This window comes from Mandrillus leucophaeus, unplaced genomic scaffold (genome assembly GCF_000951045.1).
Source record: "Mandrillus leucophaeus isolate KB7577 unplaced genomic scaffold, Mleu.le_1.0 Scaffold421, whole genome shotgun sequence".
Classification (NCBI taxonomy): Eukaryota; Metazoa; Chordata; class Mammalia; order Primates; family Cercopithecidae; genus Mandrillus; species Mandrillus leucophaeus.
Window position 1 is genome coordinate 271514 of NW_012104488.1, and position 26245 is coordinate 297758.

The 26245-nt window shown below is 36.9% G+C and overlaps 1 protein-coding gene across 1 annotated transcript in view; it reads right to left on the bottom strand.

The window, feature by feature from the left end:
* FREM2 (FRAS1 related extracellular matrix protein 2) overlaps positions 1–26245 on the bottom strand; it is a 196682-nt gene that overhangs the window by 66529 nt on the left and 103908 nt on the right. Inside the window, exons 4-6 of the mRNA XM_011992971.1 lie at positions 25718–25948; positions 12199–12324; positions 10564–10815 (exon numbers count right to left, since the gene is read on the bottom strand). Of these exons, the coding sequence (XP_011848361.1) occupies positions 10564–10815; positions 12199–12324; positions 25718–25948 (609 nt within the window). The remainder of the gene's footprint in view (positions 1–10563; positions 10816–12198; positions 12325–25717; positions 25949–26245) is intronic.

The window sequence follows — 26245 nt, forward strand, 5'->3', positions numbered from 1 at the left end:
GAGGTTTAACTGGATTATTCATGTAAAGTCCTTAGTACATAGTAAAGTGGTCAAAAGTGGCAGCTGTTAGTATTGTGTGTGTATTATTGCATATGAATGAAATTTGACTTTCTCCCCACTGAACTTGGCATTCTTCTCTCCATGTTGAACTGATGAAACTGCACAGACAGTACTGTATAGCTGGCAATGTTTTTATCACATGTAAACAATGTGCATGACAGGCAAAACATCAAGATGTCAATTTCTAAAAAAAAAAAAAATGAAGAAAACACAGGTAAAACTAGTATCCCCATTTTAAACCCATGGAAACTGAAGCTTAGACATTAATAAAATTTGACCAAAAAGCTAGTAAGATATGAAGTATACCAACAAAGGTGGTCAAAAAGCAAATTCCTCTAAAATAAAGTTCATCTTTCTTATTATTTCAAAAATTGGTGAAATATTTGCACGTGGGAAAGAAAAATACACCAAATAAGCTGGTTAAAATCTTTTAGTAAGCAATAGGAATAAACAATGACATAGCTTGTCACATGCTGAATAGTGCAGATTTAGGCATGTTTTATAAAACTCAGACACTGAGATGTGTTTGGTTCTTAGATTCTTTTTAGCACCTTCTTTGCTGGGATGGTCATACCCTTAATAGTGACTATTCTATTCATCATTTCTCATTTTCTGCTTAGCATACAAGAAGTCACTTTCTTTTAAATGAGAAATCACTTTCTTTTAAATGAGAATCACTTTCTTTTAAATGAGAATCACTTTCTTTTAAATGAGAATCACTTTCTTTCTTTTAAATGAGAATCACTTTCTTTCTTTTAAATGAGAATCACTTTCTTTCTTTCTTTTAAATGAGAATCACTTTCTTTTAAATGAGAATTGGTATAAATCCATCCATATTATAAATCATACGAGGTCCACTTTTGCATGTCTCTTAATTTTATCTTTTCCTAAGATTTTTGTCATTATCCATAGAGAGAACTTGTCACAATGCCTCTAGCACAGAACTGTCTACTGCAGAATTCCTAATCAGGCCTATATCTTCAGTTGCCTATTTGATATCCCACACTTTGAAGTCAAGCAGGCATTTCTTTCATACTAGCATGCCTTAAATAATTTCATTGTTCTTTATTCCTAAGCCCACTCTACCCTTATTCTCCCCATCTCAGTGAACTGTACCACTCTTAACCCAACAGCTCTAATTAGAAAACAAAGCATCATCCTTCAGTCTTTCCTGTCCAATCAATTACCACGGCATGCCCATTCTTCCTCAGCACTATCTCTCAGATGCCACCTGGTCTCCGCATCCTCCTACAACTACCCTGTTCAGGCCACTGTAACTGATCATCTGTGTTGCTCCAACAGCCACCTGAGCTCTTCAATCTTTTCTTTGCATTGCAGCCAGAGCAGAATGATATTTCCAAAATAGAAATCTAATTTTGTCATTTTACCTAAAACTTTTTAGGTGTCACCTATTTCTATTGCAAGAATGAAACACAACTCCTTTATATGGCCACAGGGCCCTATAAGATTGACTCCTTGCCCTCCTCTCCAAACTCTTGTTATTCACTCATTTGAGCTCTAGTTTTTTGCTGTATCCAAGCTTTCAGTTCCATGGAGGCATCCCATCCACTTAGCCAGCACACTTGTGAATTTCTCACTTCACAAACACACTTTCCTTGTCTCTTCACTGGGATGGATACCTTGATATCATCTGCAAAGTTCAGCTAGAACATAACATTTTTAAAGAAGTTTTTTCTGAACCTGGTTTGGGAAGGATGTTCTTGTCTTAGTAGAGCACTTATCACATTTATTTTATGCTTGTCTGTTCACTTATCTATGTACCCCCAAAGTCTGAAAGGTCCATGAATTAAGAGGCCATGGTTCTCTTGTTTGCTGTTGTGTCCTCAGCACCTAGCCAAGTGCAGGCACACAGGTGCTCAATTCACAGTTTTTGCATGAATGAGTGATATAAAATTATCAAAAAATATTTATTGTGAAATAAATCTTTATTAAACTGCAATTCAACATTATCTAGATTCCATCTCATGATTTACTCCAACTAGGAAATCTTTCAAGTGGCAGGTTTCTTCTTTCAAAGAAAAATTTATGCTGTACATTATGAAGTCAAAAACTTCACAGTGTGAATTTATTTCAAATGGAGGGCACCGCTGTATTTGCTTATATTTAATCATTTGATTTCAGCCAAATTTATCATCTACTTTGCTTTATCGTATCCTTAAAAACCTTGCTATAGTGCCTCCTACATTACAGGACTGCAATAAAAATGGAATGATTAAAAAAAAATCCCAAATCGAAGTGTTTTGCATAAATGCATGAATATTAGCTGCCTATAGTTGCAAATGTTGTAGTTTCCCCTTATCTGTGGAGGATACATTTCAAGATGCCCCAGTGGATGACTGAGGACACAGATAGTACCAAACCCTGTAAATACTAATAAATACATACATATAATAAGGTTTAATTTATAAATTTGGCATAGTAAGAGATTAACAACAATTAATAATAAATAACATAGAATAATTATAACAACATATTAAAATAAAAGTTATGGAAATGTGGTCTCTCTCTCTCAAAATATCTTATTGTTCTCTACTGCAGTAACTAATACCATGAAAAGGAAACTGCTGACAAGGAGGGGACAACTGTAAACACTCCAGAGACATTTTGATTCATGGAAAAATTGAAGGGACTTTTTTAAATATATTTTTTGAGACCAAGTCTTGGTCTGTCACCCAGGCTGGAATGTGGTGGCGTGATCTCAGCTCACTGCAACCTCTGCCTCCCAGGTTCAAGCAATTCTCCTGCCTCAGCCTCCTGAGTAGCTGGGATTACAGGCACCCGCCACCACACCCGGCTAAGTTTTTTGCATTTTTAGTAGAGATGCAGTTTCACCATGTTGGACAGGCTGGTCTCAAACTCCTGACCTCCAGTGATCTGTCTGCCTCGGCCTCCCAAAGTACTGGGATTACAGGTGTGAGTCACTGTGTCTGGCCTGAAGGGACATTTTTGTTTTCATGGTTCTCTTTGTATTATTTGTGTTAAGTATATGGTAGATGTGGTGATTTCCAATGACAAACAATAAGGACTTCCCATTAAATGACAAAAAATAGGTTTTGCTACAGTATGATATAAAGTAGATGAAGACATGAGGGAAGAAAGATACTATCGGCAAAGTGCACTCACTCTTTACTTGAAGATACTTTCTGGCATTGAAAGTCAAGAAAGTGGTAAGATAGAAGCCAAATGAAATAAATACGTTGCTTTTAGCTTTCTGTGCTTGATAGGGCTTGGCTCTGTGTCCCTACTCAAATCTCATCTTGAATTGTACTAATCCCCATGTGACAAGGGCAGGACCAGGTGGAGACAATTGAATCAAGGGGACAGTTTCCCCGTACTGTTCTTGTGAGAGTGAGTGAGTTCTCAGGAGATCTGATGGTTTTATAAGGGATTTCCCCCTTCGCTTGGCTCTCACCCTCTCCTGCTGCCCTGGGAGGAGCTGCCTTCTGCCATGATTATAAGTTTCCTGAGGCCTCCCCAGCCATGTGGAACTGTGAGTCAATTAAACTTCTTTTCTTTATAAATTACCCAGTTTCAGGTATTTCTTCATAGCAGGGTGAGAACTGACTAATACAATGCTTTTTGTACTTTTGCATTTATTCTTCATACATGCACTTTTAGGGATGGTGGCCAAGGTAAGAAAGGGGTGAATAATCAAGATACATGAGAGGTTTTTAAGAAGCAAATTCACATGTGGAAACTGAGTTCCTTGATCTCTCACTTGACCCAATCCTGGCCTAGATTCTTTTCACCTTAGACACCAAAATAGCATATTGACGAGGAGAGAGATCTTCAGATGCTTTCTATTAAAATATATATTTTTAAACGTGTTGTTGAAGAAGTACTGGATCTATTTTATTCACTGGTTCCAAATTAAATGTGTTGCCTTTCTCCCTTCATTTAGTCTCAGTCACTAGCAATCCTTGATGATATATGAGAAGAAAACTCTTTCAGTCATCACCCAGTTTTTCCTGCTTTGCCAAGTGCTCTTGTCCTTTTCACATGGGAGCTTGGTTTACAATGGTAATTTTCTATGCCCCCTGACACCTTAATGATAAGATTTCAGCTATATGAATGATGCATTGTGGGAAACAATACAATGGGATTAATTAAAATAAGACTTCAAATAATCTATTTTGGGCTTGACTTGGATATGTTTCAGTACAATAAAATAAAAATGGAATTTGCATAATAATTAAATCATTTTGCCAAAAGGTCATGTCTAGAAATTAAAGTTTTTAAGAGCAACTTATCTCACAAAATATTAGCTTGGTGCAAAAGTAATTGCTGTTTTTGTCATTACTTTCAATGTATTGAAATTATTTGTATTATTTGTGTTAAGTATATGGTAGATGTCATGATTTCCAATGACATTGAAAGTAATGGCAAAAACAGCAATTACTTTTGTACCAACCTAATACAAAGTGTAGGTGCCCCATCTTTGACTCGCCGTGGTATTCCTGACATGAGAACTGATTGTGCAAATGGTAATCTAGTTTAGAAAAGAGTAGTCCATAAGCACCACTGCAGAAAACACTTCTGGACACATGTTATTTTCACTCAATAAAAGCTTTTCTAATGAATTACAACAGCAAAATTTTGAAGGGCATATTTGAAAACCTTCCTTTCACAAACTGCAAATATAATAGAAACTCTTTAAATGGAGGTTTTATAATAAAGAAAGAAATACTCTTACAAGACAGAATTGAAAAAAGCCCCAGAGTACTAGTTAAATGAACTAATACTGAGTGGGTTACATTTGATTGCTCATCCAGGGACAGGTGATACAAAGTGGAAATTCGAAACTGAAACCCCAAGAATCAAGTCTGGACACCAGAGGACATGTGTGAGTTAGAATAAAAATCCGTCCTCTTATGGAGCTTGTTGTTTCTGCCTACATTCTGAATGGGGAAAAATGTCTCAATAGGCCTCTCTAATATACAGGTTGGGGGTCCTAATTCACATTATTTGGCATTGGAGCTCCTCAAATTAAAAAAAAAATTATATAGAAATTGACCCTAGCAAATATAAAAGCAAAACTGCTCTCAGGGTTTAATCCCTGAACTAGGGTTGTATAGGCTTTCTGCATATAAAGTCCCATTGAAAGTCAATTCATAAGACAAAATTATTATATGCATGGAAATGTTATACCATAAGCAAGAAGCAGTTGAAGCAAAAAACATAAGATCTGGACCTTAGATCTTCAGTAATAAAACTGTGCAACAAAGATTATAAAATAAATATCTAAATTATTAAATATGTAAAAAAGAAACAATATGAAGAAAAAAATAAATGATAGAAAGCCAAAGATAAATATATGGAAAAACTCCACACAGACCTTCTCAAAATGCAAGTATAGTTATCAAAATAAATCTCAGTGGATGAGTTAAGTAGCAAATACATATAGAGAGAATTAGCCAACTAGAAGATGAGTCTGAGGGAAGAACAGAAATTAATAAAATAGAAAATAAAAAGAATAGAAGTTTCCAAAAGAAAAGTGAGAACTAAACATAGCTTAAAAAAAAATCGTATAAAATATACAAACTTCTAGAAAGATAAATTGAAAGAGAAAAGGAAAAGAGAGAGAGAGGATAGAAGAACATTATTAGTAATAAAATGGAGACATAAATAGACATGCAATAGAGACTTTTAAGAATTTTATGATAATTATAATAAATTTACACTATTATTTTGAAAATATAGATAATACATACAACTTTCTTAGGAAAAAATACAGAAATAAAAGTTAAGAAGAAATAACCACTTAAGAAAGCCAAACAATGGGCCAAAATCTAGCTACATATATACAGGTAGATTTATAATTTTACCAAACCTACAAAATTAAATTATCTCAATCTTATTTGAAGTTTACAGATTAAAGAAACAAGGAAGATAGTACCTCAACTCAATTAATGAAGCCATTATAAACTTGATTCTATAAACAAACAGATTTAAAGCCCCATATACATGCAAAAATACTAAAATGAAATATGCTTTTTTTTTTTTTTTTTTGAGACGCCGGAATCTTGCTCTGTCGCCTAGGCTGGAGTGCGGTGGCGCGATCTCGGCTCACTGCAAGCTCCGCCTCCCGGGTTCACGCCATTCTCCTGCCTCAGCCTCCCAAGTAGCTGGGACTATGGGAGTCCGCCACCACACCTGGCTAATTTTTTGTATTTTTAGTAGAGACGGGGTTTCACTGTGGTCTCGATGTCCTGACCTCGTGATCTGCCTGACTCGGCCTCCCAAAGTGCTGGGATTACAGGCGTGAGCCACCGCGCCCGGCCCTAAAATGAAATATTCTGAAATTTAATCCAGCAATTTATAAAATTATGTCATGAACAAGTAAGTTTCTTCAAGCATATATGGGTGGCTTAACACTAGTAAATCTAAAAATGCAATTAATTACACTAACAGATTGAAGGAAAAGATTATGTAATATGTTCAATAAATGCAGAAATTTTTATAATGTTTAATACTTTTTCCTGATAAAATCTCTTCTCAAACTAAATGTTTTCTTAACCTGATAAAATGTTACTAGAATCTTATAGTATACATTATTTTAAATGGGGGACCATTATAAGATTTTCCTTTTCAATGAGAAAAAGACAAAAATGCCTGCTCTACTGCTTCCATCCAACATTATACTAATGGGCACAACATGACAAAATAAATATGAAAAATGATGTTAAGAATTGTCAAAGAAAAGACAAACTTTGATGAGTGAATGAAAAGAAATGATTGAGCTCTAAGTGCAGGGCAGGTCCTAGGGACTGTAAGTCAATATTGTCAATTCTATAAAGGGTTGACATTCGATATCGTAGCCATTCCTTAAGTAACAGAAGATCTTCTGAGAGAATTTTTCACTAAAGTGCTATAAATCATCATTTAGTCAGTAAGGTAGTCTCTGAAACACTCAACCAACAGGATTCTGTGGGGACGCAGCAGTGCATAAGGTATAGTATTAATAGATAAACCACCCCAAATTTATGTCTTACTAAATTTCTTATTGAATGGAATACTAAACAGGGTAACTGCAACTTTAATCTCAGAGTGAAGATTAAGCCTCAAGGTGAGCTTGTGCCCTCTGCTATGTGAAGCAGTCCAGGGAATAATTCCTTCTGGTAGGTCATAATGATCTCATTGCAAGCTTCTGAAGACTTGAAAATATAGCACTCAAAGAGCTGTAAACTGGGTTTATTTTGCTAGTGCTATTTCAAGTAACTGTAAAGAAAGAAAATAACCCTCTAAATGAGTGCCAGCATATGAAAGATGTGGTTTATCCACAGTAGAGGCCCTAATGGGCTTGTCTCATCTCCTCTTTTCAGTACTGTCCTTTTCTTTCTTCTTTAGATATGATGTGCCTTCATTTTCTCTCTTCATTGCTTGGTTTGTCCTGTTCTTACTCCTCAGTCTGTCTTTGATTTGCTCTCATGAGACCCACCCTCCCTGTGTGCCCTCTCCTTTGTTCCTCCTCTTTTCTTTCTCCTTTTCCTTACCCTGTGACTGGAATGACCGTTGCATTTTTAAGAAAATAATTGCAATATTTGTTGAATAACATGACTAAATATTGCTCTTAATTAGGAAAGAACTTTAATCTTTCTAGACTTCTTAATCATTACACTACCAGAAGAGATTAAACCACACTTACTTATTTTTTTCTTTTTAGTGCATTACTGGCTTTTGATTGGGTAGAGTGGAAGGTGCCTATCTTCCTGATGATGGTAAAGTTTGCTGTCAACACTTTTGGGTTTTGTGCTGAGAAAAGGTGTGGTAGGAGGTTAGGAAAGGTTAAACTGCTGGCAATGGAAACCAAGGTGTGGGTAGGATGAGATATGAGGCTGCGGGACCTGTGAGAAGTTTATTATAATCTACATCTGAGATGAAAAGGGTCTGTCTAAACTATAGTAGTGATGTTAGAAGTGGAAGGTAAATGACAGATGGGAGAAAGCAGAGCAGTATGCACAGGACTTTTGATTTACTGAATAGTGGTTGAGTGAATGAAGAAGGAGTGGCAATAATCACCAAAACCATTCCTGACAAACTGCTGGTCTAATGTCTGCACGGTACTCAGTAGCCTCAAAATCAAAGTCCATGGCACCCAGATTTACCAGCCCTGTGTTCTGGGGTAAATAATTTTCTGGGCTTTCACTACCCCACTTATAATGCCACTTGCCCTGTCTACATCAGTGAATTGTGAAGCTCTGATAAGACACTGACAATAGTAAAATGTTCTATGAATATTATATGATGGGATCGTACCAATGGTTCCTCAACTTCATTACCACTAGAGACACGTTTTAAAGGCTGAGTGATAGCACGGAAAGGTTGTGATTTGGGGGCCATGATACTGACTTTGCTGTGTACTAGCTTCATAAGTTCAAGTTAATCAACAAGTCTCTCTAAGTCTCAGTCTTGGCATCTGTAAAATAGGGATAATGGCATCATCCTTCATTTTGCAGATTTAGAGATACATTTGTGAAAACGCCTGGCACTTAATAAATAAGTGGGTTTTTTTTCTGTACTTTTATGTTTTTTTTCTGCATGTGCATCCCATATCAATCCATACAGGAAAGATTTTATTTTTTGCCAACAAAACAAACTGAACTAAAGTAAACATGAATTGCGTTTTATATTTTTAAATTAGACCTACCTCTTTCTACCTGTAACAATTGATAGATTATCTAAAGAGCAGATAGGCATTTAGCATGGACTATTAGATTTTTTGGACTATATTCAAAATATTGGCTCTTTCTTTAAGATAAAATAAAATTTCTGTACTTTAAATACAGAATAGAACTTTTTATTATACTGATAAATTGAGGCAGCAGTTACAAATATTAGAGCAGCTTATACTTACAGGGTATTATATAAATTTAAGGTAGAATCAAGACTTTCAATACCTCTTGATAAAATAATTCCTAATTTTTAGTGTTTTCAAACATTTTCAGTAAATACACAGATGTTGTTATATATTTTACAGAATTGTTAGGATGATAAAGCACAATGACATACAAAGGTAGCAGAAGCTGGGAAGGGAGGAGAGATGGGGGGTCAGGGAAGAGATTAGGTAAAGGACACAAAATGACAGCTAGATAAGAGGAGCAAGTTCTGGTTTTCTACACCCCTGTAGGATGACTCTAGTTCACAATAATACATTATATAGCTTCAACTAGCTACAAGGATATTGAAAGTTCCCAACACAAAGAAATGATACATGTTTAACATGATGGACATGCTAATTATGCTGATCTGATCACTCTATTTTATATGTCTAAACATCAATACGTGCCCCATGAATATACGTAATTATTTGTCAATTTTGAAAACAAAATGAAATAAACCAAAAACAATTCAAAAACCAAAATAAGCTAAACCAAACACAAATGGCAGAAACTAGAAGAAATTTTAACAACATACAGTAAAAGGTATAATATCTATTATTCTCACAGCTACTATAAATCAGTAAGAAAATCAATTTGTATATAGACAATTCAAAGAAATACGAAGATCCAATAAACCTATGCAAAGGTCTTTTTAAAAAAATGTACAGAGGAGCCAGTACCCGTGCCTGGCACAGAGTATAGGCTCATAAGACACATTACCACGTTCACCTCTCACGTGCTTTGCCATTTAACTATCAAAGACCTTTTCTGGTAGATTATTTTCAACTTCCTGAGTTTGATCTTTTGACTGTCTTCCAGCTTCTTTCCAAACTGAAAGAATCATCCCCCAGTGTCTTCCTCTTTCACCTACCAGGAGGAAAATTTCAAGGGGGAAAGAAAACCAGCCCAGGGTTAGGGAGTCCCATCTCTCAGTTTACTGCTCTCTGCATTACTTACAACAGTACTCGCAATCTTTCCTTTTGTTCTCTCTATCCACACAAAAAAGTACAAACTGTTTCTTGAACTGGGGAGATTAAGATCCTTTTGCTCCCTTCTCTATTTCTACTTCACAACAATTTAGTTTCTCTGGGGAAGAATGATCTAGGATATTCCCTCCCTCCTATTTTGGGGCAGAGTGGCTTGTAGGACTTAATTTTCCATGTGTTTACTAGTTATTCATTCAACAGCCTTGTCCGACAGGTTTTTTTGAAAAAACGGTTTCAAACACTGAGTTTAAAGTTACAAAATATAAGCTTTTAAAAGCAAAACAAAACAAAAACCAAGAAGGAAATAAATTAGATTTCAATTCTTCACCACGAAATGTCAAAAGTTTAATCACCTGATGGTAAATGGCATGGTGAAAGAAACTGCACAGGGGAAAAAACACACACATAGTTGTGACTTTTGCCCTTTAGAAACATTAAATCAAGGAAGACAAGCCGACAGATGCAGCCAACTTTGAAACCTAATCGGATGAAAAAACCAAACATAAAATAAATGTGTATATTATCATTGTTTTAAATTCCCATTTTTTCTGTCTAGAAAGTTGTTCCTCATGTTGTTCTTCCCGGCAAGAAGAATTTTCAAGTAAATTAGTACTCACCATCATCTTTGTCAGGAACGATTGTAACCTGAGCCCCTGGGAACTGTGAGCCGATTCTCCCCCCCATGGGCATACTCAGAAGGACATGGAAGGTTTCCTCCTCCTCGTACAAGGAGTCATCAATTACGACTATCCGACACAGTTTCTCCCGTTCATCTTTGTCAAAGTGGACAACACTGGTGTGGTCCTCAGGCCTGGATATGTAATCGGAGTAAGACAACACGGAAGTCGGCACAGTTCCAGTTGCTGTTCCTGGAAGCAGAGAGAATTCAAAAGATTTTTCTGCAGAACATAAGACAAAGAGATTTCCAGACACAATTATTTTCATACACAGCATTTTAATGGTCAGTTGTAGACATGAACACCCCTAGAATTGCAATAGTAACTACATACTGTTATGTATGTAGTAACTACATACTAGTATCATGAGTTAACTTGAGAGTGACCTCAAACCTATACACCTATAAGGAATATTACATTTCAAGTGTTCTCTCCTGTCTTTCCTGTCAATGGACTTTAGATCAACACAGTGTTACAGATTAATAGCCCCTACTATTCAAAAGCTTACTATGCACAGGCAAAGTGCCAAGTGCTTCACATACTTGTCTCCTTAATCCTCTCAACCACTCTACCCGGCTTTACACATTTGGTAACTGAGGTTTTCAGAAGTTGAACCACTTGGTCTGGGACCCAGAGTCCAAGGCTGGTCCTGAAGTTGGTTTTTTTTTTTTTTTTTTTTTTTTGTTTTTCGCTCTGTTGCTCAGGCTGGAATGCAGTGGTGTGATCTTCGCTCACTGCAACCTCCACCTCCCAGGTTCAAGCAATTCTTCTGCCTTAGCCTCCTGAGTAGCTGGGATTACAGGCGCATGCGCGCCACCATGCCCAGTTAATTTTTGTATTTTTAGTAGAGGCGGGGTTTCACCATGTCGATCAGACTGGTTGTGAACTCCAGACCTTGTGGTCCACCTGACTCGGCCTCCCAAAGCGCTGGGATTACAGGCATGAGCCACCGACTCTGAAGTCGGCTTTTAATCACTCTTCTGTACTGCCTTTCAAATCATATATCCACGAATGAAAATTTTAGCAAAAGTCTACTCTGATATCAGTATATATAACCATTGGTTTTGCATTTTTAGAAAATCTGCTTATTTCCTAGAAAGGTATTTAGTATATTAGTGAATATTATGTATTAATTTTAATTTTGTATTATATAAAATCACCTTCCATAGGATATTTGCTCATGAGCTAAACAAACATTTTGATATTTCTTTGAAATGAGTTTCAAACTGGTTTTAAATTAGTTTCTTTTCCTTGGGCATGCATCATTTTGGCTCTTTTTTTTTTTTTTTTTTTTTTTTAATAGTAACCCATTTCTACTTGAGCAGGCTTGGGTGGGCTTTAGTTCCTTATAATCCAAAAAGCCTTGAGTATTGCAGTAAGTGACCAAGTGAAATCAGAAAGAGGACTCCTCAAAGGAGAAATCCTGAAGAAAGACTTCTAAATAAATCCTTTTCTGTATCTATGGAAAATTGATAAAGTATACCCTTCATGGCAAAATGTTATGGTTCCAATATGTTAAAAAGGCTTATTTATATCTCTTGGGAGTTATCTTAGTTTTTTGGCAAATCGAGCTACCTTGTTGGGTATAACAGACCACCATTAGCTCCTGGCTCACATCTCCGCTCCTCCGGATGGGAACGAACAGCTCACCAACATCTTCTTCAATGGAGTATTTGGACTGGGGAATAAATACAGTTGATTCTAAAGAGAAAACACAATTGCAGGCATTATTTTTGTCTGAGCTTCTTACCTCTGAAACAATCATACAGAATTAAAATTTCTCTAATGATTGATTTTTCCCCCCTTGAATATTCTTTAGAATAATATAGTGAGAGGAAAGGGAGGAAGGAGAGGGGAAAAGAAGTGGGTATAAAGGGTATAGGATCTGGACCAGTGAATTCTGAAATCTAAAAACAAAACCCAACATGGCTTTTATCTCCAGTCATTGCTTGCTTCTAAATGAATAAGTCATGCTGACACAGTTTTTATCTAACTTTGTTCTCTTGGCACACATTAACAGCTTCCAGTGGAGTACAATTTGAGAGTTAGAAATGACCTCAAACATCATCTTGTCCCATCTCCCACTTTGCAGATGAGGAAACTGAGGTTCATGCAGTTGAACTTATTTGCCAATAGCTGGCCAAGGCAGGATTAGAACTCAGATCTTGAAACGTCTGTTCTGTTGTTCTTTTCATCCACAGTGTGTTCTTTTTAGACGATTCATGATTAAAATTACACTAATGCATTGTTCAACATTTTAAAAAACAGCTGTTCCCTTAGAATTGATAAATCCGTTTATCAGCTATAAGGAATATTTCTGTGGCTCCCTTTTACTCCTGGCAGAATAACATATACAACATTACCAATTATTCTTTTTTAACACAGTCAAAGGGCATGCTAAATAATAAAAATGGCATAATTAATTTGTTTTAAGAAATGCAGTTATCATGTAAAATAATAACAACCATTTAGTGCAATGGTTTGACGTTGTAAACCCCAAACAGATACTCTGGGATTTGACTGGGAGTCTGTTTCACTGAGAGTCTCATACCCCCACAGAAAACACTTCATGATTATTTTTAAAACAGTTAACCTTATGACTTTTAATGATTATGAAAGATTGCTGGAACGGTAGATACAGCCTTGGAGGTTCCATGCTCCACCCTGCTTCACCCTGTGCTGTGCCCCAGGAGCTGACAAATGAGAACCACACCTAATGTTTCCCTTACATTCCGGCTCCTGGTTGGGTCAGCCAATGGGGAATACAGGAAGGAACTTGGAGGGCAAAAGCAGAGTGGGCCAGGTGTTTATTACCTTGGTTTCCCTCAGGGTTTCCAGAGCTGGCTGCACACCCTCCACAAAAGGTTAGAGTGCCTGTAGAGGCCTAGCTTGCTCTCTGGCCTCGGCTAGCCTCTCCTGTCCTGTGCCTAGATGTAGTGATAGGGCTGCTCTCATTAGCCTCAAAGCACTTTATCATGCCTAGGTGTTAATGGATCTTTGCCCTCTCCTTTCTAAAAGAGTCATGTGATTCAATTCTTTTTAAATTACTCATTTTGCGTGTGCCATTTGTTTTCTCCCGGGGTCGTGACTGATCTACTAATTTTTAAAATGCTCCCATTTTAAGAAATCTGTGAATATAAGATTTTGTAGCTAATTATTTATTTATCAAATATTGATTGAGTGACATTGACTTGCCAGACACTGTGCAGGGGATACAGAAGTAACAAAATCCTTGGCCTCATGGGGTTTTTATTATAGTTGAGGGGTGGGAAGGAGGAAGAAAATATGTATACAAGAAAATAGTATATTAGGGGCAACAAATTACATGAATAAAATAAAATATGCTGAGGGTGACAGGGAAGGCTGTGGCTGGATATGGTGTCTAAGATACACAGGAAAGTTGCAAAAAAAAGTCTCTGGTAGAATTAGAATCGCACTGGAGCTGAGATTGGAAGGTAGTAATAAAATGTCCTATATGAACAACTTAAGATAATTCCAGGTAAATGGATGGACAAATGAAAAAGGCCTCGGGGCAGGTTGTGCCAAGTGTGTACAAGTAACAGCCAGGAGGCCACTGTGCTTGAAGCAAATTGGGCAAGGAAGAGAGCCTAACATATGAGGCTAGAGAGGTGGTGAAGAGGTGGGTGGTGGGCAGGTCACATGAGCCCTTCAGGACTATTGGAAGATCTTTGGTTTTTACTCAGAGTAAGATACGGAAATAAACAAAGACCAGATGGGAAGAGAACAAGCAAATGCTGTTTATTCAGAACTTGCTTTAGCAATGGAATCAGCCACTGTCACCTGTGTTTTGATAAAGACTCAAAGACAGGCAGAGAAGCAGGAATGCCTAATAGTGGAAAAAAAGGAAGGCTTCAGGTGTGCCCTCACTGGAGGTTGTTGGCGTGGGGAAGCTCTAGTGGATTAACTAGAAGTTAGGTATCCTATGGTTAGAGGTGCATATTCGGCTCTGTCTCGTTGTTCCAAAATTTGAAGTGGAGACAAAAATTAGGAAAGCCATCATCAGATCCTGACCACTGGGGGCTGATTGCCAAAAAAAGTTGTCTTTGGCTTTCCAGTTGCTGTAGGCTGTGCTGCAGAGTTGTATTTTAATGTGTGGTCTGGCATATGAGACTGAATGTGAGAGACTGAATATGTCTCTCATATTCAGTCCCTCAATATGAAATCATAAGAAGGCTTTGGAGATGGGGTGAAGGGTTCCATAATCTGACATACTTTAAGAACATAAGCTGTGGCTGCTGTAAGATAAAGAGACACCAGGTCCAAGAGTTGAAGTAAAGAGCCTGATCAGGAGATTTTGCAACCATGCAGGCAAGGGATCAGGGAAGCTTGGACCAGGCAGTGGCAGTGGAGGTAGAATGACAGGGCTGCATGACAGAATATAAAGGTTGAGCCATTTGAGTTTTCTGACGGACCAGGTGTGGTATGTGCAAGAAACAAGAATCAAGGATGACTCCAAGTTTTGTTATCTTAACCAACTGGAAAGACGAAATTGCTGTGTATAGAGGTGAGGAAGATGGTAGGAGAACCAGATTTAGAAGCGGACATCCACAGTTCCATTTTGAACATATTAAAATTGAGGTTCTTTTTAAATATCCAAGCTGAGATGTCAAATTAGCCATTTGAGTATAGAATCACAGATGTCAGTGGAGAGGTCCGAATGGAAATCTAAACTGAACATGTTGATGGTATGTAGAGCCACGAGTCAGAATAAAATCACACAGAGGAAGATAACAGATAAATAAGAGAATGGATCTAGGGATTCACCATGGGGCACTCAGAAGTCAAGGAGATAAAGAAAACCAAGCAAATGAGGCTGAGAAAAAGTCCTAGCAATGAGGACAACCAGAGGAGTGTGGGCCCCAGAGACCGGTTACAAAAAGCATATCAAGGAAAGGGTAAGGATCAGTTGTTTCAAAAGCTGCTAACATGTCACATGAGTGAAGAACTGAGAGGGGATCATCAAATTTAGCAAATAAATCTGTCACCAGAAGTTGGTTATTTTCACCAGAACTGTTCCAGTGAAGTAGAGGGTGAATAAACCCTGAACAAGTAGGTTTAAGAGATGTGTGAGGAGAGGAACAGGTGACACCAGGTATAGGCATTTATTTCAAGAAGTTTTGCTTTAAATGGAAACAAGTGACATGGAGAGAAATGTCTATGCTGGTTTTTACTTTTTATTTTTTTTACTCGTGTATCAGCAATCTTGGTAGCTAGGGACGTCCTCACCATCACTCAGACATCAAAAATATGAACGCTTCACAGATTTGCTTGTCATCCTTGCACAGGGGCCGTGCTAACTCCAATTTCAGTATGTGACCTGCCCAAGTGAATACTTTTTTTTTTTTTATGTTCTTTTTTTTTTTTAGATTTTACTTTAAGTTCTGGGATACATGTGCAGAACGTGTAGGTTTGTTACATAGGTATACATGTGCCATGGTGGTTTGCTGCACCCATCAACGCATCATTAGGTTTTAAGCTCCGCATGCATTAGGTATTTGTCCTAATGCTCTCCCTCCCCTTGACCCCCACCCCCCAACAGGCCCCTGTGTGTGATGTTCCCCTCCCTGTGTCCATGTGTTCTCATTGTCCAACACCCACTTATGAGTGAGAACGTGCAGTCTTTGGTTTTCTGTTCCTGTGTTAGTTTGCTGAGAATGCTGATTTATTTTCAACATGAGTTTTAGTAAGAGCAAGAATTACACCTATTATTATGAACTAAGGTTTTTACCAAATACAAAATTTCAGTGTAGAAATTATCATAAGACTTGAGTACAAATAATACACCAAGTATCACTGAAAATTCAAGTCAAATATTCAATTAGTTTCAGTGAGTTTGTTTTCATTAACTTATGGAAATGTGCTCTAGTACCACCTAGATTTTGGCAGTCTTCAGGTCATGGACTCCGTGGCATTAGTATGAAATATTACATAAAGTTTGATTTATTAGGCTTTTGTTAACTTTTATTTTTTTTTAAGTTCAGGGGTACAAATGCAGGTTTGCTACATAGATAAATGTGTGCCATGATGCCTTGCTGGACAGATGTTAAGCCTAGTACCCATTGGTTATCTTTCCTGATCTTCTCCCTCTGCCCACCCTCCACCCTCTGAAAGGTCCAGCGTATGTTGTTTCCTGATATGTGTCCATCTATTCTCATCCTTTAGGGTTTATTATGGGCTGAATGTTTGTGTTCGTCCTGTATTATATGTTGAAGCCCTAATCCCCAAGGCAGTGGTATTAGGAGATGCAGCCCTTGGGAGGTACTTTGGTGAGGTCATGAGGGTGGGGCCTTCAGGATGGGATTAGTGTCCTTATAAGAAGAGGAAGACAGAGGTATTTTTCTCTCCAAGAGCATGCGCCAAGGAAATGTCTTATGAAGACTCAGAGAGAAGGTAGCCATTTCCAAGCCAGAAAGAGGCCCCTTACCAGGAAGCAAATCTACCGGTACCTCGGTCTTGGATTCTCCAGCCTCCAGAACTGTGAGAAAGAAATGTCTGTTGTTTAAGCCACCTCAGTCTGTGGCATTTTGTTATAGCAGCCTGAGCTGACTAACACAGTGCTGATTATTCATAAGATTCATTCTATACTCCTAATCTATACTGGCCAGGGTTTTCTTTTCAAATAAGTTATTCAGAAGTGGTCCATGTATGGGATTTTAATTTAATAAGCTTTTTAAACGTTTAAAGCTCAAGCACCTGAGTTTTTATTCTTCCTATACCTTATGACCCACGCAGGTTTGATTAAACAACCCAGGACTTCTTGCCAGTGCCAGTAAGTTTGAATTAGGAATAAAAAAGAAAAGCGAGTGTCTGGGCTGTGCCCTTCACTCTGGAATTCACTCCTACAGTCAATCTGACAGAGAGTAAATAGGCCCAGTATCAAGTTTAGGTCTTCTGTTGACCTAACTTCTAACAGAAATATGTAGGCTGTGGGAAAAACTGGAAAAGGGTCATCACAGAGACAAAGAAAGGCTTCCCTGATAGACTTTTCAGTTAACATTCCTTTCCAACTTCACGTTATAAATACAATGGAAGTGTCTATGCAGACTGCTTTAAGTAAGCACAGCACTTTAAGTGCAAAGTTCCTAAAAGTGGCATTTGTAGACTATCCTTAAAAATTATTAGTTAGTAGGCATGGAGTTCTTATTATTTGCTAAGCTCTATTCTAAACACTTCACATGACTGGCTAGTTTTATCCTTGCAACAACCTTTGAGGTGAGAATTATTGTGACTCACTTTACCTCTGAGGACACGGTGTTAAGTGAATAGCTGAAAGTTAGGTTGGTAGGTGGCGATGCTGGGATTTCAACCCAGAAACTCCGTGTCAGAGCCCACCCAGGCTCATAACCACTACACGCTACTGCCTAAGAGAAGACTGCTCAGGGTAGCTGGGAGTGGGAGCATCACTTACACCAGAGAAAATCAAAAGGTTAAGTTGAGGTGAAAAAGAGCAATACAAAGTACTACTAAGGCAGAGAGATGGCCATTGCAGTAGAATCAGAAAAAAACGAAGTTAGAAACAAATATTTTGAGAATTCTTTCTTAAGATCCAGTATTTTCATAGAAATTATATATATACACGATTATATACATACACAATTATGAAAGTATGTATAATTTTATAATATATGTCCAATATGCATATTAATAAATCTTCACAAGTATGAAAAAGTATATAATGTATATAGTATTTTAGTATGTATACAGAGTATAATGTATGTATATCATAGTATAAAAGTACACATGTCAAATCCCATTAACACACCGGATTGGAACTGCAGCTGTCTTTGCGAAGGTGTTCACTGAGAGACAAAGTAAGGGCTACATTATAGAAATAGTCAACTCTCAAAGAAGAAAGATGACTGCAGGGTTGTCCTCTCAAATGTTAACAATGGTTACTCCCAAGGGGTAAGGTTGCAAATGACTTTTTGAAATTAAAGGAATAGACCTCTGTTGTTTTTTTTCTTTTTAGCAGTTTTAGATTCAGAGACCAACGAATGGACAGTGCATATGGTTCCCATATATCCCTTCACTCCCTCTCATTTTCCACCATTATTAACATCTTGTATTTGTTTTTGACAATGAACATGTGTTACTTTTATAATTCCAGATCGATTTAATTACCCTTTATTTTGAAAGAAAGAGTAAAGTGGGTGCATTCTTTATTAGTCCATGTGACTATACTGTAATGAGTGCCATTTGTAACTGCAGTTTTTATTTTTAGGTTTTGACTGTGCTACAGCATAGGCAAAATTGATTTCTGTTGTCAGACATAAAGTAGTTGTAGCTTCATTTTAAAGAGAATGTACATTTTGTCCCTTCTCTCAATTATATTCTACAGAGGATAAAAAAATAAACAGACTCTGCTAAATAATGATAGAACAAAATATCTTCTAAAAATCTGCTATAATAGAACAAGAAAGGAAAAGAAAATAGAGTACATGGATGAAGGCATTGATTGTTCCTTGCCTTTAAGAAATTTGTCACATTCAAAAACAACTCAGCAGATATTCCAGATTTCAGTGCATTTTCAGGCCACTATGGTGCCCTCAGACTGGTCAACAAGTGGCATTGAATACAGCAGAGTCTGTCATTGATATATTTGAACTTGGACAGCTTTCTTATATTTCTATAGTCTGTTTGTTTTACTCTAAAACAGACATAGTAATACAGACTAATTTTCACAGGAGCTTGAAAAAGAAATACATCAAAGTAATGTAAACATACCCAAACCACATGATAATAAGTGCTATGAGTTCACATCAAGATATCATGAGGTCCAAAAGTTATCCTTTGGTACTATATAAATGTGTTGGTTAGAGTGAATCTTTGGGGTCGGGAGTGGTGGCTCATGCCTATAGTCCCAGCACTTTGGGAGGCCGAGGCAGGCAGATCACTTGAGGTCAGGAGTTCGAGACCAGCCTGGCCAACATGGTGAAACCCTGTTTCTACTAAAAATACAAAAATTAGCTGGGTATGGTGGTGCACACCTGTAATCCCAGCTATTTGGGAGGCTGAGGCAGGAGAATCGCTTGAACTGGGGAGGTGGAGGCTGCAGTGAGCCAAGATTGTGCCATTGCACTCCAACCTGGGTGACAGAGTGAGACTCTATCTCTAAATAAATAAGTAAATGAAGTGAATCTTTTGATAATCTTAGTTTGAATTATTAAATGTTTTTATTTTGTAAATGGAAAAACTTTCAGAAAGTTTTTCATGACTCAAGTTTTATTTTGCACCTTTTTTTTCTTATCCACTACTCTGTGTCAGAAACTAAGCGCTATACTTTTACCAAGTGTTTGAAATTTTTTGTTTGCCTTAAGATGATGACCCATGCTTCACACTGATAGTTTCTTTTTAAAAAATGTTTGACTCACTAAAGTTGAAGCTCTCACATGCCTGCTTTATCATTTCTCTGTCATCACCTGCAGTGTACTATTATTTCACTAATTCTGGATCTTGAATTTTGGCACATTCACCTAAAAATATCAGCTAGCCAGTGACCTCCTTATGTCAACATTGACAGTGTGTAGAATTTCAAAAATAAGAATGAATGTTTGGGTTTCATATTGTAGTCGGCCTATGTCATCTGAATTCTATCGTATGAAATGGATTTGGCTCATTCAGAATACACATTTTTGCCTTTTCTTTGTACCCATAAATATTAGGTTTTTAACCTTTAATGTTAAGGTCTACATTCCTTTAAAAATGTGTTTATTCTCTATTAAATATTATATAGCATTAACCTGCCATGGGCCCACCAGAAATGATTACAGAGATCAAATATTTAATCTACTAGTTCCTGGCCATATTTTGGTACCATGGAAATATCAGAATGACTCAGTTTCTATCAGAAGTTGGCAGACATTTCAAGTGTACAAACTAAATAATTACATACACTGTTACAGGCTCTAGATACCTTTGCTAAGTATTTGTATTCAAATACCTCTATATTTGAGGTTGTTTTCTCCCAATAAATGTACATAAAACTCCATTTACTCTGGCTAGAAATTACAAAGTCAAAAAAGAATGGGATCTTTATACAAAATAAGACGTTTTGGGTCTTGCATATTTTCCCTTAACAAAAATGGAAATGTTTCACATTAACTAATATCTATATGCTTTAAAGAGCAAGGAAAGACAGTGTAATTTCTGACAGCTAGGGAACTTAATACACGGAGTTTAAGAATCTCTATCTTAGGAGCCTTTCCTTCTCTCTCAAGACTGGATACTCCATAGATACTCCTTCTATGGGCTCTAGTTGTTCTTTTATGAGAGGACATAGCATTCTATATTGTTAATTGTAACAATCTAGGGGAATGCAATCACCTAATTATATGATTAACTTCAAGGGTTAGTATGCCTTCTTCTCTACTACCTAGATCCTAGCAGCATTCCTGGCATAGAGTAGATGTTTAATAAGCATTTATCAAATATACAGATACATAATGCAGGGGCTGACTTGGTCTTAATTATTTTCTTAGAATGCTTAGTTTTATTCACCTATATAATAAATTCGAGGCTTAATATATAATAGAAAGAGAAAAGAGAAGAGCATAAGAAGAGAAGAAATTACTTTGTTGTTTTCATACACAAGATAAGTAAAACAATGTCACGGTGATAAGTTTACTGATTAATTATGATTTGGGATATTACTTCTTTTCTAACCATGTAAAACGATAGAAGACCATAACTCAGGGGAAAGAAGAGCTCTAGAAGGTGAAACAATATATATATTTGAATATACATTGTTTAGTTTTATTTTTTATATATATATATTTTAAATACTGCCTCTGGCACTTATTAGCTGGGTGACTTGGGGAAAGTAAATTCCTTGACCCTCAGAGATCTTTGTAAATTGATATATAAATCACAGTTATAAACATAAGGTTTAAATGAGATAAGTTTTCAAAGCTCTATTTCTCAGCTTCCTCATCCAGAAAATGAGTTGTGTTTCATGAACTTTAAACCCTTCCCAGTTGGAACTTTCTATGTGCATATTGAAAGAAAGAAGAAGCTGTGTGTGGTGACTGATGCCTGTAATCTCAACATTTTGGGAGGCCAAGGAGGACCACTTGAGGCCAGGAATTCAAGACCAGCCTGGGCAACATAGTGAGACTCCTGTCTCTGCAAAAAAAACACAACCAACTAAAAAAACAAAGAAACAAAACAAAACAAAGAAACACTTATCTGGGCATGGTGGTGTATACCTCTATTACTAGGTGCTTGGAAGGCTGAGGTGGGAGCATTGCTTGAGCCCAGGAGTTTGGGGATGCAGCGAGCTATGATAGTTCCACTGCACTCAAGCCTAGGCGACAGAGTGAGATACTGTGTCGAAAAAAAGGGGGTGTGGGGTGACTGTAGAATCAATCTCAATGAGTGACTGAACTTACTCTTTACATGAGGGTCAGCTCTATTGATTGCAGAGCCGTGGTTCCCAACCAGAGAGCCACAGACACTTGGAGGCATGGGGGCGGGGGGTGGGGTATTACAGTACATCTATGAGGGCACTGAGTATCAGACCAGGTTAAATAAATAAGCAAGCATATAACTGTAGTGATATTTTTTCAGTGATGTAGATGCTGGCGTATTAAATAAAATACATAGTCATTTAAAATCTTCACATATATAACAACTATATAATTTTAAAAATATATGGATAGACGGCATTGGAAGAGCATAACTATAAAATGTGAGAAGCCAATACATGTATATGTGTTTGTGTGTGTGTGTGTGTTAAAAAGTTCTGGACTCGGCGCGGTGGCTCATATCTGTAATCCCAGCACTTTGAGAGGCCAAGGCGGGTGGATCACCTGAGATCAGGAGTTCCAGACCAGACTGGCCAACATGGTGAAACCCTGTTTCTACTAAAAATACAAAAATTAGCCAGGCATGGTGGCAAGTGCCTGTAATCCAGGCTACTTGGGAGGATGAGACAGGAGAATCGCTTGAACCCCGGAGGTGGAGGTTGTAGTGAGCCCAGATCGCGCCATTGCACTCCAGCCTGGGCCACGAGAGTGAAACTCCATCAAAAAAAAAAAAAAAAAAGTTATTTTTGTCATATAATTTTGGAACTAATGCTCTAAAACTTGCCAAATATAAAATTGAAAGCCTCCAGCTAATAAGTGCCAGAGGCAGTATTTAAAATATATATATATATGAAAATGTATAATAAAACTAAACAATATATATTCAAATATACGTATTGTTTCTCCCTCTAGAGCTCTTCTTTCCCCTGAGTTTTGGTCTTCTGTCATTTTACATGGTTAGAAAAGAAGTAATTTCCCAAATCATAATTAATCAGTGAACTTATCACCGTGACATTGTTTTACTTATCTTGTATATGAAAACAAGTAAAATGCCTAAAATGGTTCAGATGTCTACAAGGGACTGAATGAGAGAACATATATAATGTGCTAAACACAGTCTCTATTGCATAGTAACTGCTCAATGGATTTCAGTCGTTACCATTATAAAGTATTGAGGAAAGCATAGACTTACATGTGTTTACATAAACTTGCTAATAAGTAAAACCAGTTCCCAGCCTAAAATAAAGCAGAGTTGGTTATTCCCTCTTCTAAATTTCACAATACTGCTCATACCTTGTTTTTCCACATCACATTCTGCTGTGACAAGTTAAAGGGCTCTCTGTCCCATCCCCTGTGGTCTTTGACAGCAGAGATTCTATGCTATTACCTTTGCATTCCCAATATATAGTGCTGAACCCAGCACAAATATGAGCTGGACAAATTTTAAATGCATGAAAATAAAACATCATAACATGTCCTAGAATGAATAGGCAGAGGGAGAGCTTGTAGGCATAATGGCTCCTGGGGCAGGTGAATTTATATGCAAAGAGCTGGAGAGACAGTACAAAAGGAAACAAAGTTTTTAAATGGTGGGGAAAGTGATCCTTTGTTAGGAAAAAATATGACTCAATTTCTTAAAATGAAATCGAACATTAGATTTATGATATTAGAAATAAGAATATTTGCATTCTGCTTTATGTTTTATAGAACTCTTTCATAGGAATGCTGTAACATGATAATTATTACTTTTTCAGATTTTGTGCATTAGGAAACTTTATTAAAAGCTATTTTATTTTAGGTCATACAACTAGAAATAGAGTTGGGAAGCAATTTCAGGTCTTACAGTTTCAAGACCCATGGTCTTCAACAAGGCACGGAGCATACCAAGCATTATGGAAGACTTGTCAGTTATCCAAGGATTATCATGACTTGAAATAAACAGGGCTGAATTTTATCTCCAAAATTCTGAAACAACTTAGATGATCAATAAATGAAATGAAATTATGGCAAAGTTTCATTTGGCATAGCCTACACTAAGAAAAGATTATATAAGTGGGGGGCTGTGTATGTGTTTTGTTTCGTTTTTAATATTCTACTGCTTAGATCTATCATGGGTGCTGAGCGTCACTCTGAGCTTATAAATAGGAAGGCAGAAACGAATTCAAGTGTCTTATTTCTTCAAGTAATATGGCAATTGTACTAGTTAGGAAATAAAATATCAAAAAATGGCTTCCAGTTTTAACTAATGAATCAGTTTATATGTATTAAAGCTGACCTGGGCTTGTTTAAAAGAGAAAAGCTTTATTTTTCAAGCATATATGCAAAGTTCAAGACCAAAAGAAAGTTTAATTATTTATCTCTGGATAATGTAGATAAAATTAAGTAAATGCCAACTGTTCTTTAATGAAAATTACAAACATAATTGAACTTCATATTTAACTAAAGGCAGAGTTGTTAGTTAAACAAATGATGTCAGAGCTCCAGTTTTCTTATTCACTTTCTTTAATTATGCTTAGTCTTTTAACACAGGGATTTCCACACAGGTCTCTATTTCATGTACTCTGTAGATTGTATCTTTGCAAACCATTTAAGAGTTTTCTGATTGACAAAATAAAGTAGGCTGGAAGTTTAAAAGAAAGTCATGTCTGGCTTCTGACAGGGTATTAACTTCAGATGTTTCTACAGGGTTTGTATAAATGCCAGCCCTCAAAAAGCTATTCAATCTTTTTTTTTCTTTTTAAAATTTTCTGACTAGATCAAGACAAGCCAGGACTGTAGAAGTATGACAGGGGGAAGAAAAAGGTCAAATTACACACAAAAGCATTAAGGTTCACTTTTACCAGCATCAGCCGAGGTGTGCATTGACAAGAAAATGTAATCTGACAGAAATTAACAGCAATGATTCAAAACACTGTGTTCACTACAAAATGGGGATGGGTGGGGTGGGTATCATGCAACAAATGTGGAAACATATGGCCAAATAAAAATTTTTGGCTGGTAAATATACGAAGAAATCTTGAATAATTAAAAGTAATATGGGGAACACATTAATTCAAGAATGATCTCATACTCAAGCCATTTGTTTCAAAGATACATTAAGACATTTAAAGGACTCCAAGAAGTGATGAATTAATTTAAGAAAAATGACATGAGCAGTATTAAATGATAGAATTAAAATAACAGGAAGAACATGTTGGTAATTCTATGGATAGTTCATTTACTTGGAAAAATATAGCATCCCTGGCTGGGCACAGGGGCTCATACCTGTAATCCCAGTGCTTTGGGAAGCTGAGTTGGGAGGACAGCTTGAGGCCAGAAGTTTGACACCAGCCTGGGCAACATAGTAAGACCCTGTCTTTACAAACGATTATATATATACACACACATATATATAATATATAAATAAAATTAAATATAAATATGTAAATAATTTATATATATAATAAAATATTTTCTGGTAATATGAAAATTGTACTAGCTGGAAAAAATATATAATTATATTTATATACACATAAAATCTAGTAATATAATTTATATATAAATATATACTTATATATTATACATATTTTATGTATATATAGCATCTTTTATTACTTTTTAGTTTCCCTCTTCCTGTCAGCATATCTGAGAATAAGGAATCATTCATCTAGAAGATTCTCTCTATGGAAATTTCTAACATTGAATTTAAAACTATAAGCTATACCCCTATAAGGTATTTTGTCCTAGCAGCCCAACAGCAACAACATAAACCAGTTGACAATGGCTCTTACCATCTCCTGGATCAATGATCTCGACAGTGGCCACTGTGGGGAATTCCAGGGCAGCCAGCACAGGCTCTGAGAGGACCACCTGAAAGGTTTCAGACTGCTCATGCTCCCCATCACTCAGGATCCGCACTCGCCATGTGGCCCTGGTCTGGCCTGGGTTGAACTGCACTTGTTTCTGTGCTTTGCCCTTGAAGTCTCTGTCTTTTTCTGCAATCCCATCTCTTGTGCCAATACCTTTACAGAAACATAATATCATTTTCTTAGCTTCATTTGCCCTCGGATTATTAAGATTTTCCTTGTTACTTTTTTGCATGTCATTTTATCCTGAAAAGCAAAGTTGATCCTGCTTTGACCTCATGAAATGGAAAACTGGGAATGGGTCTGATGGTGAAAGTGGTTCACTGCAGGTGTTGGGTAGTTTGTGATTCTGTTCTGCTTTTGCCTCAATTATGGTTTTGCTATCTATGCTTTGAGCTACATTTGGATTAGAACTTCTTGTCAAACAAGACCAAGTAAATGTATATCCACATT